Source organism: Cebus imitator, unplaced genomic scaffold (genome assembly GCF_001604975.1).
Source record: "Cebus imitator isolate Cc_AM_T3 unplaced genomic scaffold, Cebus_imitator-1.0 Scaffold94, whole genome shotgun sequence".
NCBI classification, from domain to species: Eukaryota; Metazoa; Chordata; class Mammalia; order Primates; family Cebidae; genus Cebus; species Cebus imitator.
In genome coordinates, this window is record NW_016107409.1 from 6,627,595 (window position 1) to 6,642,505 (window position 14,911).

At 41.4% G+C, this 14,911-nt stretch overlaps 1 protein-coding gene across 1 annotated transcript in view; it reads left to right on the forward strand.

Moving 5' to 3' along the window:
* SMIM2 (small integral membrane protein 2) overlaps window positions 1–12,821 on the forward strand; it is a 37,716-nt gene extending 24,895 nt beyond the window's left edge. The window contains 1 exon segment of the mRNA XM_037741136.1: window positions 12,342–12,821. Coding sequence (XP_037597064.1) covers window positions 12,418–12,726 — 309 coding nt within the window. The 5' untranslated portion in view covers window positions 12,342–12,417 and the 3' untranslated portion in view covers window positions 12,727–12,821.
* Window positions 12,822–14,911: the final 2,090 nt, after the last annotated feature.

Sequence of the window (14,911 nt, forward strand, 5' to 3'; positions counted from 1 at the left end):
AAGAGAAGTAACAGTAATAGAAATAATATAATTACTGAGAGTGATCCACATGTAAGACATTGTACCAAGTGTTCTACATATGTTTATTTTTTCTGATGAGAAAATTGAGGCTCAGAATGACTGGGTAAACCTAGGTATAGTACTTACTGTTTGCCAAACCCAGTTCTAAGAATTTTATAATTATTAACTCCTTAACCCTCATAGTAGCCCTATGAAGCAAGAATTGTTATTCTTTGTTTTACAGATGAGAAAATTGAGACCCAGACAGGTTATATAATGTCTCTAATGTCACACAGTCAGGAAGTGGAGAAGCTGGGATTCAATCCCAAGAAGTCTTGCCCCAAAGATTCTGACCTTAACCTTCACTCCACAGCTCAAGGGTAAAGAATAGGGATTTGAATTCAGGTGTATCTGACCCCAAATCCCATGTTCGTTCCATAAATTGCACTGCCTCTTAAATAGACAAATCCTGGAATTGCACTGTGAGCAGCAGTCCTGCCCATATGACTGTCCCTGACTGCCCTGGTCCTTCTCGGTTGCAGGCTCTGAGACTCTTCAGCCAGCAGGCTGATTCCTACCTGTTCCTTACACAATCTTGAGTACAACAGCCAACACAGATAGGGGCTTAGCCCTAGCCCCTGGCAGAGATGGGCATTTGTTCTGAGGGCAAGTCGCTGGGATATTGCAAAGGAGCCCTGGCCAATTCCTTCCCTATGCTGTCATATCCATGTTTGTCAGCTGTGCAACTGAGAATTTCATTATTTCAACAAACATTTATCAGGTATCTTTTGTATGCTCTGCAATGTGCCAAAAGCTGGAGATACAGTGAAGGCCCAGGAGGCCCAGGCATATAATTCAGAATGATATGTATTATCAAGGAAGAATAGTACCAATAGTGGCCACTGTTTTTAGAGTGTTTATGTGCCAGTCATTATATAATCCTTGCACACATGCTGATCTGGGAGAACACAGAAGGGTCACCTAACCCAGTCTAGGGAAGTCAAGAAAGGCTTCCTGGAAGGTCCTGGTGGATACCTGAGGGGTGAGTAGGCATTATTCAAGTAAAGAAAGAGTGCCAGGGAGAAGCATCTTCAGACAGAAGAGTGAAGTTGAAAGGGCACACAGCATATGTTGTAGAGAGGGAAAAGTTCAGTGTGGTGGGGGAGCAGGGCAGGAGGTGGGAGTAGCAATGGTTGTGTCAAGAGAGTATGTCTGCAGGGACAAGATCATCAGGACCTTATAAGCCATGTTGACAGTTTACTAGTCTAGCTAGTAAAGTGCCCTCCATGTCAGTGCCTGTTAGCAGGACCCTTAGCATCCTTCTGCTCTTGCTGAATTCCCTGTTCCTTTTCTAGTATGTGGAGTCCTGATTCCAGTTGGATGGACAACTATTGCCTGACCACCCATCTGACTGCAGGCACTACTGCTTTCCGAAAGCTCCTTGGATACTTACACTGGCCTGACTGATACTCAAGTTCACTGCCTCCTATGGACTCCTTCAATTTGATGATTGGATACTACCAGCCGTGGAGAGCAGATCCACAGGCGAGTTACTTCTTTAGCCCTGGCCCAGCTGTCCTTCCTTCCCACTTCTGATACCTGAAGGAGTCCCTGATTGCGAAGCTTCCTCAAAGGCTATTTCCTGAAATGGAACTGGTGTAGGATCCTGTTTACATTTCCCCTTCCTTGGTCCAGGTTTATCCCACATATGCACAGATTTGCAGCTTGAGCAATGGCTTAATGACTTGGGCAAGAAGGAAGTAATCCTACACTATACTCAGCTTATACTCAGTAGTTGACCTGAAATAAGATTTTTAAAAATTTAAAGATATTGCCAACAATTTAAAAATTCAGATATTTTTCATTTAAAATTCAGATAAGATGGCTCCTTTCAAAAAAGGAAAGATCTAGCAGCTTGGGGCCATAGTTTTCCCATGGGCACAATCATCTAAGACTGAGGGCCTGGATAGTCCAGCAGACAGCTGTGTTAGCTGCCAGGATTCAAATTCCATCCCTGCTAACTTACAGGTAACTGTATTCATGAACTTACCCTCTCAGAGCCTTGGTTTCTTATCTTGAAAGATTGCTAAACTAATAGTATTTATTTTTGTATACAAAAAATGCTTAAAACTATCACATAATAATCATTCAATAAATGTCAATGGCTTTCTCCCAACACATACACTTACATAGGTGGCTTTACTGTTTTTCTTATCCTCATGGTCCCGTGAGCATAGTCTAGATAATTAAACTAAATGAGTTTGGCAACTGTGATACTTCAAGTCACTAAGTAATAGCTCCAGTCCACATCCTTTCCTGGGTTGACTGATCACCATCTCAGCATGACATGTCCCTTCTCTTCCTCATCCTGGTGGAGCCCATAATGAGGCCTGACAGCAGGGCAAAGGACACACAGCCAAGCTGAGCCTCAGATTTTCTAATTAGAGGTTTCTGGACAGAAGAAACATGGTCCCTTAGTTGCTTAAGGGTGTCTTATCCACTTTCTAACATTGAGTCTTTCTCTAACACTTTGCCGTCCCAATCCTCTCATAGGTATGGGGGAAAATCTTTTGCAGAATTCAGTTAGCAAGTCAATCAAGAAGAAGACACAAATCCTTGGGAAAACAAGGGGTGCTTTCCTCACAGAAAGTGGTTTCCAATAAACTAATTTCAGCTGCTAAGCAACCTTGATGACGCCTTTTCCACAATTACAGCTAAATAGAAGTCTCTATTGTCTACAGGGGATTAAGGGGATGCTTTTATGAGTCAGAAGAAAGCACCAGGAAAAGTTGTACTCAAGCTTTGGATGAATGTAAAAATACTGCATAAGGAGCAAAACCAGGGAGGCATGCCCGGTTGTGTTGTATGATGAATATAGCTATTTTATTCATGCTTTGGGGTTTGACTCTTGTTTTGGGAGTTAGTCGTAAAGGCTAGGTTGTTCATTTATAGCTAAGTGGATGGAGTCGTGGTACCGACTCCCTGTTTCTCTCAAGACTAATAATTAAAGCTGTTGCATCTTACGCCAAACTAAGGGAGGGACAGTGGAACTCCCTGGAAGTGAGGAAGAGCTTTTGAGGCAGGTTGGATGTTGCAACTGTCAAATCCCACAGTGTAGTCATTGTGGTAAGGAGATGAGGTGAACTGTGAGTCAGCCAATAAGAGCAGCTGCTGAGTGGTACCATTTCCAATCACTGACATCTCTTGGCTCTGCTTGGGGAGATAGGGCAGGGACAAAGCCAGTCCCGTAATTCCTTTCACAAAGATTAACACACTGAGTGACTACATCTCCCATTGCTGAAAGCATGGAAAATCCTTTGTCACTATTTCCGAAGCTTCTAACCATATATTTCCCCTAATAATCAAATGCGGCTATTTCAACAAAGTCAATCAGTTAAAGAACAATATTTGGAGAGAGGAACGTTTGGTGTCTTCTTTGTAACTTTTTCTCTTTTTTTCACTTCATCCAACAAATTTTTATTGTATGCCTACTGTGTACCACATGTGAAAACAAAAATTAACACTTGCCAAGCTAAGATATACTATGTGCCATACTTGCTGGCTCACAGTTCACCTCATCTCCTTACTATCATGACTACACTGTGGGATTTGACAGTTGCAATACCTAATCTGCCACATACATGCACTCTTGCCAAACCCTTTTCATTCATCACATAATTTACTCATATCTATTACCCTCTGAGAGAGGTACTCTTAATCCCCCATTTTACAGATGAGCAAGCTAAGGCCCACAGAGATTTAGCTATTTACCCATGGTAAATGCAAAGTCAGGATTCAAACACAGACAGCCTGACTCCAGAGTCTGGGCACAGTAAACTTGTTCCCCACAAAGTTTGTTTCTGGGTTCTCTACTCTGTTCCATTGGTCTGTGTGTCTGTTTTTATGCTAGTACCTGCTGTTTTGGTTACTATAGCTCTGTAGAATAATTTGAAGTCAGATAATGTGATTTCTCCAGTTTTGTTCTTTTTGCTCAGAATAGCTTTGGTTATTCTGGGTTTTCTGTGGTTCCATATAATTTTAGAATTATTTTTTCTATATCTGTGAAGAATGTCATTGGTATTTTAATAGAGACTGCACTGAATCTGTAGATTGCTTTGGATAGTATGGATATTTTAATAATATTGATTCTTCCAATCCATGAACTGGAATATCTTTTCATTTTTTGTTGTCCTCTATAATTTCTTGCATCGATGTTGTATGGTTTTCATTGTAGTGATCCTTCATTTCTTTGGTTAATTTAATTATTATTTTATTTTATTTGTAGTTATTGTACATGGGATTACTTTCTTGATTTCTTTTGCAGATTAGTCGCTGTTGGCATATAGAAATGCTACTGAATTTTGTATGTTGATTTTGTATCCTTCAATGTTACTGAATTTGCTTATCAATTCTATTAATAATAGCTTTTTAGTAGAGTCTGTAAATATAAAATCATATCACCTGCAATGAGGATAATTTGACTTCTTCCTTCCAATTCAAATGCCCTTTATTTCTTTTTTTTGTCTGACTGCTCTAGCTAGGATTTTGAGTACTATTTTGAATAAAATTGGTGAAAGTGGGCATCCTTGTCATATTCCAGATCTTAGAAGAAAGACTTTCAGTTTTTCCCCATTCAGTATGATATTACCTACCTGTGCATCTGTCATACTATATGGCTTTTATTATGTTGAGGTATATTTCTTCTGTGCCCAGTTTTTTGAGGGTTTTATCATGAAGGAATGTTAAACTTTATCAAATATTTTTTCCACATTAACCGAAATGATTGTATGGCTCTGTCCTTCATTCTGTTGATATGATATATCATATCAGTTGATTTGTGTATGTTGAACACCCTTGCATCTCTGACATAAATCCCACTTGGTCATAATGAATGATTTTTTAATATGCTGTTGAATTCAGTTTGCTAGCATTTTGTTGAGGATTTTTGCATCAATGTTCATCAGGGATATTGGCCTGTATTTTTCTTTATATAATGTCTTTGATTTTGATATCAAAGTAATACTGGCCTGGTATAATGTACTTGGAAGTATTCCCTCCTCCTCTATTTTTTGGATTGGTATTAGTTCTTCATTAAATATCTGGTAAAACTCATCAGTGAAGTGACTGGGTCCCTGGCTTTTCTTTACAGAGAGACTTTTTATTATGGCTTAGAGCTCAGTACTTGTTAGTCTGTTCAGGTTTTGGATTTCTTCATGGTTCAATCTCAGTAGGTTGTATGTGTCTAGGAATTTATCCATTTCTTCTAGGTCTCCCAACCTATTGGCATTCAGTTACTTATAGAAGCCACTATTGATCCTTTGAATTCCTGCAGTATTGGTTGTAATGTCTCTTTTTTCATCTCTGATTTTATTTGAGTCTTCTCTCTTTTTCTCTTGGTCAGACTAAAGATTTGTCCATTTTGTTTATCTTTTCAAAAAAACAACTTTTTGTTTCATTAGTCTTTTGTATTTTTTCATTTCAATTATTTCTGCTCTGATATATATTATTTTTTTCTTCTACTAATTTTGGGTTTCTTTTGCTCTGCTTTTCCAGTTCTCTAAGATGCATGTTTAGGTTGTTTATTTGAAGTTTTTTTACTTTTTTGATGTAGGCACTTATTGCTATAAACTTCCCTCTTAGTACTTCTTTGGTTGTTTTCCATAGATTTTGGTATACTGTGCTTCCATTTTCATTTGTTTTAAGAAATTTAGGTCAGGTGTGGTGGCTCACACCGGTAAGCCTGTAAGAACTTTGGGAGGCCAAGGCAGGCGGATTGTTTGAGCCCAGGAGTTTGAGTCCAGCCTGGGCACCATGACAAAACCCCATCTCTACAAAGAAAATGTAAAAATTATCTGGGTGTGGTGGTGCATGCCTATGGTTCCCAGCTACTTAGGGAATGAGGTGGGAGGATCACTTGAGCCCCAGGGGGTGAAGGTTGCAGTGAGCTGAGATCATGCCACTGCACTCCAGCCTAGGCGATATTGTGAGATCCTGTCTCAAAAGAAGAAAGAGAGAGAGAGAGAGAGAGATTGAGAGAGAGAGAGAGAGGAAGAGAGGAATAGAGGAAAAGAGAAAGAGAGAAAGAGAAAAAGAGAGAAAGAAAGAGAGAAAGAGAGAAAGAAAGAAAGGAAGAAAGGAAGAAAGAGAGAGAGAAAGAAGAAAATTTTAAATTGACTCTGTCTCAAAAAAAAAAAGAAAGAAAATTTTACACTGACTCACTGGTGATTTGGGAGCATATTGTTTAATTTTCATTTGTTTGTAAGGTTTCCAAAATTCTTCTTCTTATTAATTTCTAGTTTTATTTCATTGTGGTCAGAGAAGATAGTTAACATTATTTCAATTGTTTTGAATTTTTTATGACTTGCTTTGGGGCTAACTTATGGTCTATCTTTGAGAATGATCCATGTGCTGAGGAGAAGTATTCTGCTACTGTTGGATGAAATGTTTTGTAAATATCTATGAGATCCATTTGGTTTATAGTGCCGATTAATTCTGATGTTTCTGATTTTCTGTCTGATGATCTGTCCAGTGCTGAAAGTGGGGTGTTGAACTCTCCAGTCATTATTGTATTGGGGCCTATCTCTCTCTTCAGCTCTAATAATATTTGCTTTATATATCTGGATGATCCAAGATTGGATGCATATATATTTAAAATTCCTCCTACTAAACGGACTACTTTATGATTATATAGTGAGGTGGTTTTTTTTTTTTTTTTTTGTCTCTTCTTATAATTTCTTTCTTGAAATCTATTTTGTCTGATGTAGTTATAGCTACTCCTGCTTTTTTTCATTTCAGTTGGCATGGAATATCTTTTATCCAACCCTTTATTTTCAGTCTATGTGTGTTTTTATAGGTGAAGTGTGTTTCTTGTAGTGAACAGATCAGCAGGTCTTGTTTGTTTATTTATTTATGTATTTTTTAAATCCGTTCATCTTCTCTATGTCCTTTGGTTGGAGAGTTTAGGCCATTTATATCCTCTGTTATTATTGGTAACTAAGGACTTAGTTCTTCCATTTTGTTGTTTTCTAGTTGTTTTGTGGTCTTCTCTTCTTTCTTTCCTTCCTGTCTTCCTTTAGTGAAGGTGATTTTCTATGGTACTATTATTTAGTTTCTTGCCTTTTATTTTTTGTGTATTCATTTCTTTTCATTTGAGGTTAATGTGAGGCTTGCAAATGCTATCTTATAACTCATTACTTTAAGCTGATAACAACATAACACTGAATAAACAAACAAGTGAAAAGAAAACTTTATGAAAATTTTATGCCTTAACTTTGTTCCCCTGCAGTTTAACTTTTTGTTTTTTCTGTCTTATATCTTATTGTACTGTTTATGCCTTGAAAAGTTGTTGTGGTTACTCCTTTTGGTTGGTTCATCCTTTAGTCTTTCTACTTAGGATAAGAGTAATTTACACCACAGTTACAGTGTTATAATGTTCTGTGTTTTCCTGTGTATTTACTATTACAAGTGAGTTTTGTACCTTCAGGTGATTACTTATTGCAATTCTTTCTTCTCCTTCATCAAATCTGCTATTAAAAGGCTGATACATTCTTCTGTGTATAAATTTCATTTTTTCAGCTGCAGAATTTCTGCTTGATTCTTTTAAATTATTTCAAGCTGTTTGTTAAATGTATCTGATAGATTTCTGAATTCCTTTTCTGTGTTATCTTGAATGTCTTTAAGTTTCCTCAAAACAGCCATTTTGAATTCTCTGTCTGTGAGGTCACATACTTCTGCTTCTTCAGGATTGAACCCCAGTGCTTTATTTAGTTCATTTGGTGAGGTCATGTTTTCCTCACCAAAACATGTTTGTCTTTATGCTTGGAGAAGTTCATCTGTTTCAGGTCACTGAAGTTAAGTATTAATTATAGTCTTCATGGTCTGGGCTTGTTTGTACCTATCCTTTTTTGGCAAAGTTTTCCAGATATTCAAAAGGACTTCAGTGTTGTGATCTACACTGTATCTGCTTTAGGGGGCACCCCAAGGCCAATAACACTGTGGTTCTTGCAGACTTGGAGAGGTACCACTTTGATTATCTTGAACAAGATCCAAGAGAATTCTCTGGATTACCAGGCAGAGACTCTTGTTCTTTTCTCTTACTTGCTCCCCCCAAAATGGAGTCTCACTCTGTTCTGAGATACCTGAAGCTGGGGGTACTGTGACACACACATCTCTGTGGCCATCAGGGCAATGACTGCACTGAGCCAGACCTTAAGACAGCACAGCACTGGATCTTGCCCAAGGCCTGCTACAGCCACTCCCTGGCTACTGTCTATGTTCACTCAACACCCTAGGGCTTTACAATCAGCAGGTGGAAAATCTAGCCAAGCCTGTGTCCTTCCCTTCAGGGTAGCGAGATTACCCATGTTCCAGGCAGGTCCAGAAGTGCTGTCCAGCAGCCAGGGACTAGAATCAAAAGCCTTAGATGTCTAGATAGTGTTCTATTATACTGTGACTGAGCTGGCACTCAAACCACAAGACATAGTCCTTCCCTCTCTTCCAAAAGCAGAGGAGCCTCACTCATGGCCAGTGCCACCACAAGCCCATGGGAAGTACTGCCAGATTATGGCTATTGTTTCCTTAAGGCTCAAGGCTCTTCAGTCTGCTTGTGGCGAATCCTGTCTGGCCTGGGACTCACCCTTCAAGGCTGTGGGCTCCACTGTGGCCCAGGTCAGGTCCAGAAATGCCATCCAAGAACCAAGTCCTGGAATCAGGCATCCCAAGAGCCCACATGGTGCTCTACCCCACTGTAGCCAACCTAGTACCTAAGGTACAAGACAAAGTCTCCTTTACTTTTCCCTTTGCTTTTCTCAAGCAGAAGTATTCTTGCCCCATAGCCACCACAGCTGGGAATGTGCTGAACCTGAACTGAACTCACCAAGTCTCAGAGTCTCACCCAAGGCCCTTGACATAGTACCTGGGTATCACTGCTGGTTATTCAGAGCCTAAGTGCTCTTCAGTTAGCAGGTGATGAATGCAGTCAGGACTGCGTCCTTCCCTTCGAGACAGCAAATTCCCTTCTGGACCAGGGCATGTCTAGAAATGTCATCTGGGAACTAGGGCCTGGAAAGTAGGCCTGGCAACTCTGACAAGTGCCCTATCTTGCTATAATTGAGCTGGGATCCAAGATGCAAGACAAAGTCCTCCCCACACTTCCCTATCCTCTACTCAAGCAGAAGGAAGGTGTCTCTTTGGGAGCCATAATCTGTGCAGCCTGAGGTTAGCATAGGAATGATGCCAGCACTCTTTTAGCTGCCCCAGCTGATGTGTCAGAGGTCACATGCCCCCAATATACTCTATTAAAATGAAGCATCATGACCACTAGAGGTGCCTGTTCCTATAACTGCCATTCTTTAATCCACTTGCCTTCAACTGTCTACCATCCTCTGGCTCCCCATCCCTCAAATCCTAAATAACACATCTAGCTTAAGTAACAATTACTCACTTAAAAGTGGGAAAATGTGGTCATTATATAGGGAGGGTAGCACCAAAATCTGCATCAGTCAAGGTTCTCCAGAGAAAGAGAACCAATAGGATATGTATGTATGTATGTATGTACGTATGTATGTATGTGTCTATCTATCTATCTAGATACTTAAGAAGAGATTTATTATAGAAATTGGCTCATGCAGTTATGGAGGGTGAGAAGTCTCACAATATGCCACCTTCAAGCTGGAGACCCAAGAAAGCTGGTGGTATAATTCAATCCAAGGCCAAAGGCCTCAGAACCAGGTGGGAAATGCTGCTGGTGTAAAAATCCTGGAGTCTGAAGGCCTGAGGACAGGAGTTCTGATGTCCAAGGGCAGAAGAGGGAAGTCCCAGCTCCAGAAGAGTGGAGTCTGAACTGTGGCCCTCAAAGACCCACTGGAGGGCAGACACTGGCAGGCTGTGAGAGAAGCTGAGGCTAGGGTGAGTGAAACGCCACAGGTGACCTTGGACAAGTGCTTAACCTTTCGGTGCCTCTGTATGTACATCTGCAAAGTGAAGTGGTAAACTATGTGAGCCCCAATGTTCCTCATGCATTCTAGAATTGTAGTGCTTTTCGAGGGATTGTAAGAGGAAAGAAGCAGTTACAGAAACATAATTTTAAAATGCTAGGAATCTTTGGTATTCGAAGCCAAGGAATTGACCAGGGAGTTTTGAAAAAAAAAAAAAAAATTAGGATTATGACTAAGATGGAATCAGGCAGCACCCCAAACATTTGTGATAAAGGAAGTCTCAGTCCTCACATCAGAGGCACACTTTTCACTGTATGCCTTTACATTTGATAAAACATGGCTGCATGGAACAATAGCTTGCAGACTGGGAAGCACTTGAACATAATAGTGTTTCATTTGATCTTCACACACTCTTGGGAGTCAGAACGCATTGTTTCTACTCTCTCCATTTTATGAACAAGGAAAATGAGTTTCCAAGTAGTTAAGGTCACAGAGCTGAGTATTGGGCTCTGTTCTTATGGATCTCTGTACCCTTCCCAGAGAATGGGGTCAGTGGGGTCTTATCCTTGAGCAGCCATGTCAGATGTGGGAGCCCTGAGCATGTATCATTAGGGACTCACAGAACACACTGTGTCCTCACTAGGCTGGAGCAGGGACTGTGGTTGTGGATGCCATAGTTGGACTGCTCTGGAGAGGTCTTCCTTTATCCCCACCAAAGAGATATCACTGAAGATCTGGGGGTAGCTTGGCTTGTCCATGTGCTGACTCTGCTGGAGCTGTCTCCTAATCAGGTCACTGCTAGAGTTCCTCTTCCTAAATGTTCCAGTGCCATGACTTTGGTGCTCTGGCTTGTGGGATTGAATAAATCTGAGTCCAGAATCTACAAGAACTCTTGCTTCTCTGTTGTATGCTGCTATGTGAAACTAAATGCTATTGTACCAGTTCTGTTGCTGTTTAGAATTTTTTTTTTCCCTACAGATGATTGTTCCAAAAATAAACCTATGATATATTCTTACACATTTGAATTTAATTAAGAACCTTTTTCTCACTTACATAAATATGGTTTCACTGTTTCCAGCCAGGCCAGAAAAACATGCCTGAAGACAGACTTCTAAATAATACAGTGTGCCAGTATCTCTGATCTTTTTAATGCTATAACTAAGGGGCCCTGCTCTGAGATGATGATTTATAATTTTGACATGCTGTCCTGTACCACTCTCTGATCACTAGGGAATACATAGAAATTCACCGAAGCAACTGCTCTCAGGGGTCAAAGTGGAGCCACATTGTCTCTTCTACCCTCACAAGGATCCTTATGTGATTCAGGATGATCACTTTTTCAGTATTCTGAGGACGGTCTCCGTATGACTCCAGCCATACTTAACCATTCCATGACTTGGGGGAGTTTGCAGCAGGATTAAATCTTTCATACCATGCCCATTACTGATGTGTTTGACCTGTTGAGCCTCCAGCAGCATTGCGGACTCCACTTTTTCTGTTCCAACAAGACTAACACAGAAGCTAATGTGCTATTTTGCCCTGCCATTGGTTTGCTTAGCGACAACTCACCCTTGGAACTGCTGTTGCCTAAAGAATAGGAGAAGATTCAGGAATGCTAATAATAGTTACCTGCATATCCCATGCCCTCTGCCCTTGCCCATTGTAACAGCCTCACCACTTGGGTCAGTAAGAGCCCACATTGCTCAGTACATCTTGATGCTCACTTCAGCTGTGGGCTTGGGTTTAACATCCAGCCCAGGGGATGCCTTTTTGATGCATGTCATAATCAGAAGAAGAATCCCTCTCTTTGGATTCTGGAACTGACTCCATTTGTAGTGAAAAGTTTGGGGTGCATCAATAATGGGGTGGCAGCATTCATTCACTCATTTATGCCTCCAACTGGTCCTCCCTCACTTAGTGATTGAGTGCTCAATATGTGCCCTGTGCTAAGCTGAGTATTGGGCATTCAATGTGAACAAAGAAGGCATAGTCTTAAGGAGGAGTTCCTATTTCAACAGAGTAGCCCAAGGAATGTCAACCACTTTTGCTACAGGTATGTTAGTTACTGCCAAGAGTCTGTTACTGTTCATGGGCCTCATTAAGCTGTGCCTTCCTTCTGCTTTTTGGAGCATGGCCTTTGGTTGGCCTTGAATGAAGAGTGGGGCCCTCAAAGTATCACTGTCAGCACTCTCCAGATGAGAGTGGGAGGAGCCACAGCATGAGGAGGGCCAGGGCGTGGCGCCCTCTGAACGCTGTGCCATCCCAGGCTTCAGCCACAGAGGTTTTATTACAGAGGAAAGCTGAGCTGTGAGTGAGCACGTTGCTAGGCTGTGGCTATTTATTTTTATAAACGAGCCTTGTGCTTAATTTAGAAACCTGCTTTTTCTTTTTCTTTCTTCTTTCCAGCATCATCTGGTTGTCTGGCACCATCAAAGAATTGCATTTCTGACCCAACAAGAGCTTGTGGGTAGTTGGGGGTGGGATGGAGGCTGGGGAGAGGATTGATGCCAGCCAGCTGCCTCACAGGGTGCTGGAAACACGTGGCCATGCCATTAGCATCCTATTCGGCTTCTGGATGAGTTTCATCTGTGACACCTACATAGTCCTCGCTTAGATCAGCAGAGTAAAAGGCAGCCCTGGTGTTAGTGCCTCCTCTGATGAGCCACATGCCAGAATCCAGCAGAGTAAAAGGCAAAGCCATGCAGAAGAGGACCAAAGTCAGGTGCCAGAAGCAGGTGACATCTCCACTTTCAGTTCTTTGGAGGCAGCTATTTTAATAGAGCCACTTTAGTGCAGCTATTTTGACATGAAGATATTTTGGTATGGCTTGAAAATTCAGCTGATAAATGTTCAGTTTTTTAAAAAATAAATGATGAGTAAAATAGGCATCTCGCAGTCCATCTGTGAGCTTTGCCTCAACCTTGATCTTCACCCCATTGTCAGTCTAACCTCCAGGCATCAAGGGTATATGGATTGAGAACAGATCAGGGAAAGGATTGGTAGAGGTTCAAAATGAGAGAAATAGCATGTCAAGACCCCAGGAGAGTTGAGGCACTTTTAAAGTAAAACAAAACAAAACAAAAAAACTATGGTCAACCAAATTCAGAAATGGGGCAGAAGTCAGAGATGGAATGAAAGATAGGAAATTGGTTATAAACCAAATACAGTGAGTCTGAATTTTGGCTTGCCTGTTTTGAGGCAGCTGTATCAAAACAGTTGGGTTGGAAGAGCTGCATGAAATTGTTGGGCAAGAAATAGTCCACTTATGATTCAGATGAGCTCATTTTGCCTCTTCCATGGTCATTGCCTGACTCATAAATGTCTATACATTTATGGCTTGTGTGAGCCTCAGTTTCCCCACATAAAATACAGATGATGATGTTGGCCCTTCCTCTTTCCCACTTTTTGCTCTCCCTCCAAGTGACATGATGAGGAACGAGCCAGCATCTTGTAAACTGCTCCAGGCCACCTGGAGAAATGTGCTTGCTTAATAGTCGGCATTAGTATACATGAGTCTTCTATGAGTAAAGAATTTTAGAGTTGGCAGCCGTTTCTGCCTGGTGACTCATGTGGGCACAATGATGCCCTTAGCTGCAATGTATGGTGTGGGTGATGAATTTGTTCTTGTCACGGCAGAGGACTGAGTATTCTTTATCCGAATGCTATAGATTGAGTTTGCACATGGGAACTAGATTAGCTCTGAAGAGAGTTGAAAGGAACCTGACATTTCTGCCTGCAATCTGGAATTTCATTGTACAAACAACCACAGTGGCACATATCTGCCCAATCATTGGCTTCCCTTTGCCAGCAAAGAAAATCTTCTAAATTCTTCTGCCATTTGTCAAACCTGCCAAAGTCCCTAGAGGCAGTTCTGGTATAACTAAAGGTGGAGGGAAGAGAATATTCTCTCTACCAGGTTTCGCTACTTCCTATGATGGTTGTTCACAAGAGGACAGCTTCTGCATCACAGGATGAAGCTTCAGTGATTTAGATGTCCTTCCAGTATTAGGGCAAGGAGGTAGCAGGCACCAGGCCCCAGCTTCCAGAATCCTGTCCTGCAGCCTCCCCGTGCTGGGCAGCGGCCTTCATTTGAGCCTTCAGGGTGGAAACAAAGGACACGTGTGTCTCTGCAGCACTTCCGGCTTTTGCTCATCCCTATTTTCAGAGCCAAAGCACCATCTCCTCTGGTACAGTTAATCTTTGTTCCTGCCACCGACCCATCCGTCTTCATTACTTCTCACCAAGTCCCTGCCTTCAGATTTCCTATGGATTTCTTTCTCAGGCATTGTGTTTTGATTCCCTCCACACATTTATTTCCAAGTGCCAAGAACAACTCTGTTCCGGCAGGAAGATATTATGTGGCTTAAAAGAAAGATTGCGCAGTGGCTTCTCTCCATCAGCATTCTTTAGGTTTACATGGGAATTCACTCTGGGAACAGTTTAGAGTCTCCTTCAAGCCTCTCCCAGACTGACAAAGTTTCTGTCCCAGAGTGTTACTTTGTTTCCATTGTTTCTAAATAAATGATAAAAGCCTTTCTTTCTGAGCCTGTATAGAAGGGCTCAACACCCCTCCCCCCACTATTACTTCCCTAAGATATTGGCTGGGCCCACAGTGAATACACACTGGGTATTGTTACCATTGATATAGACTTCAGCATCAACTCCAGTATTTGATGGTCTAATAAACCTTGAGTCCTCTTTCGGAATTGTTAGTTTTTCCAACCTTTGGGAACCACACTCACCCTTTAGGGCAGTTCTTCCTAAGTGATTGACAAGCACTCCCTGGTTGAGATGGAGGAGGCAGATCCAGCCAACAATGGCTTCTCTGTTGACATCACGCAGGCCTTAATGACACACAGTAAGCACAACAGCTGGTGCCCTCATTGGTGCCTATTAATATTTTGGGTGAGTTTTGTTGCCCCATCCATCACTCTGTATAGTGATTCTGGAATTTGCTATTTGATACAGAGCAAATG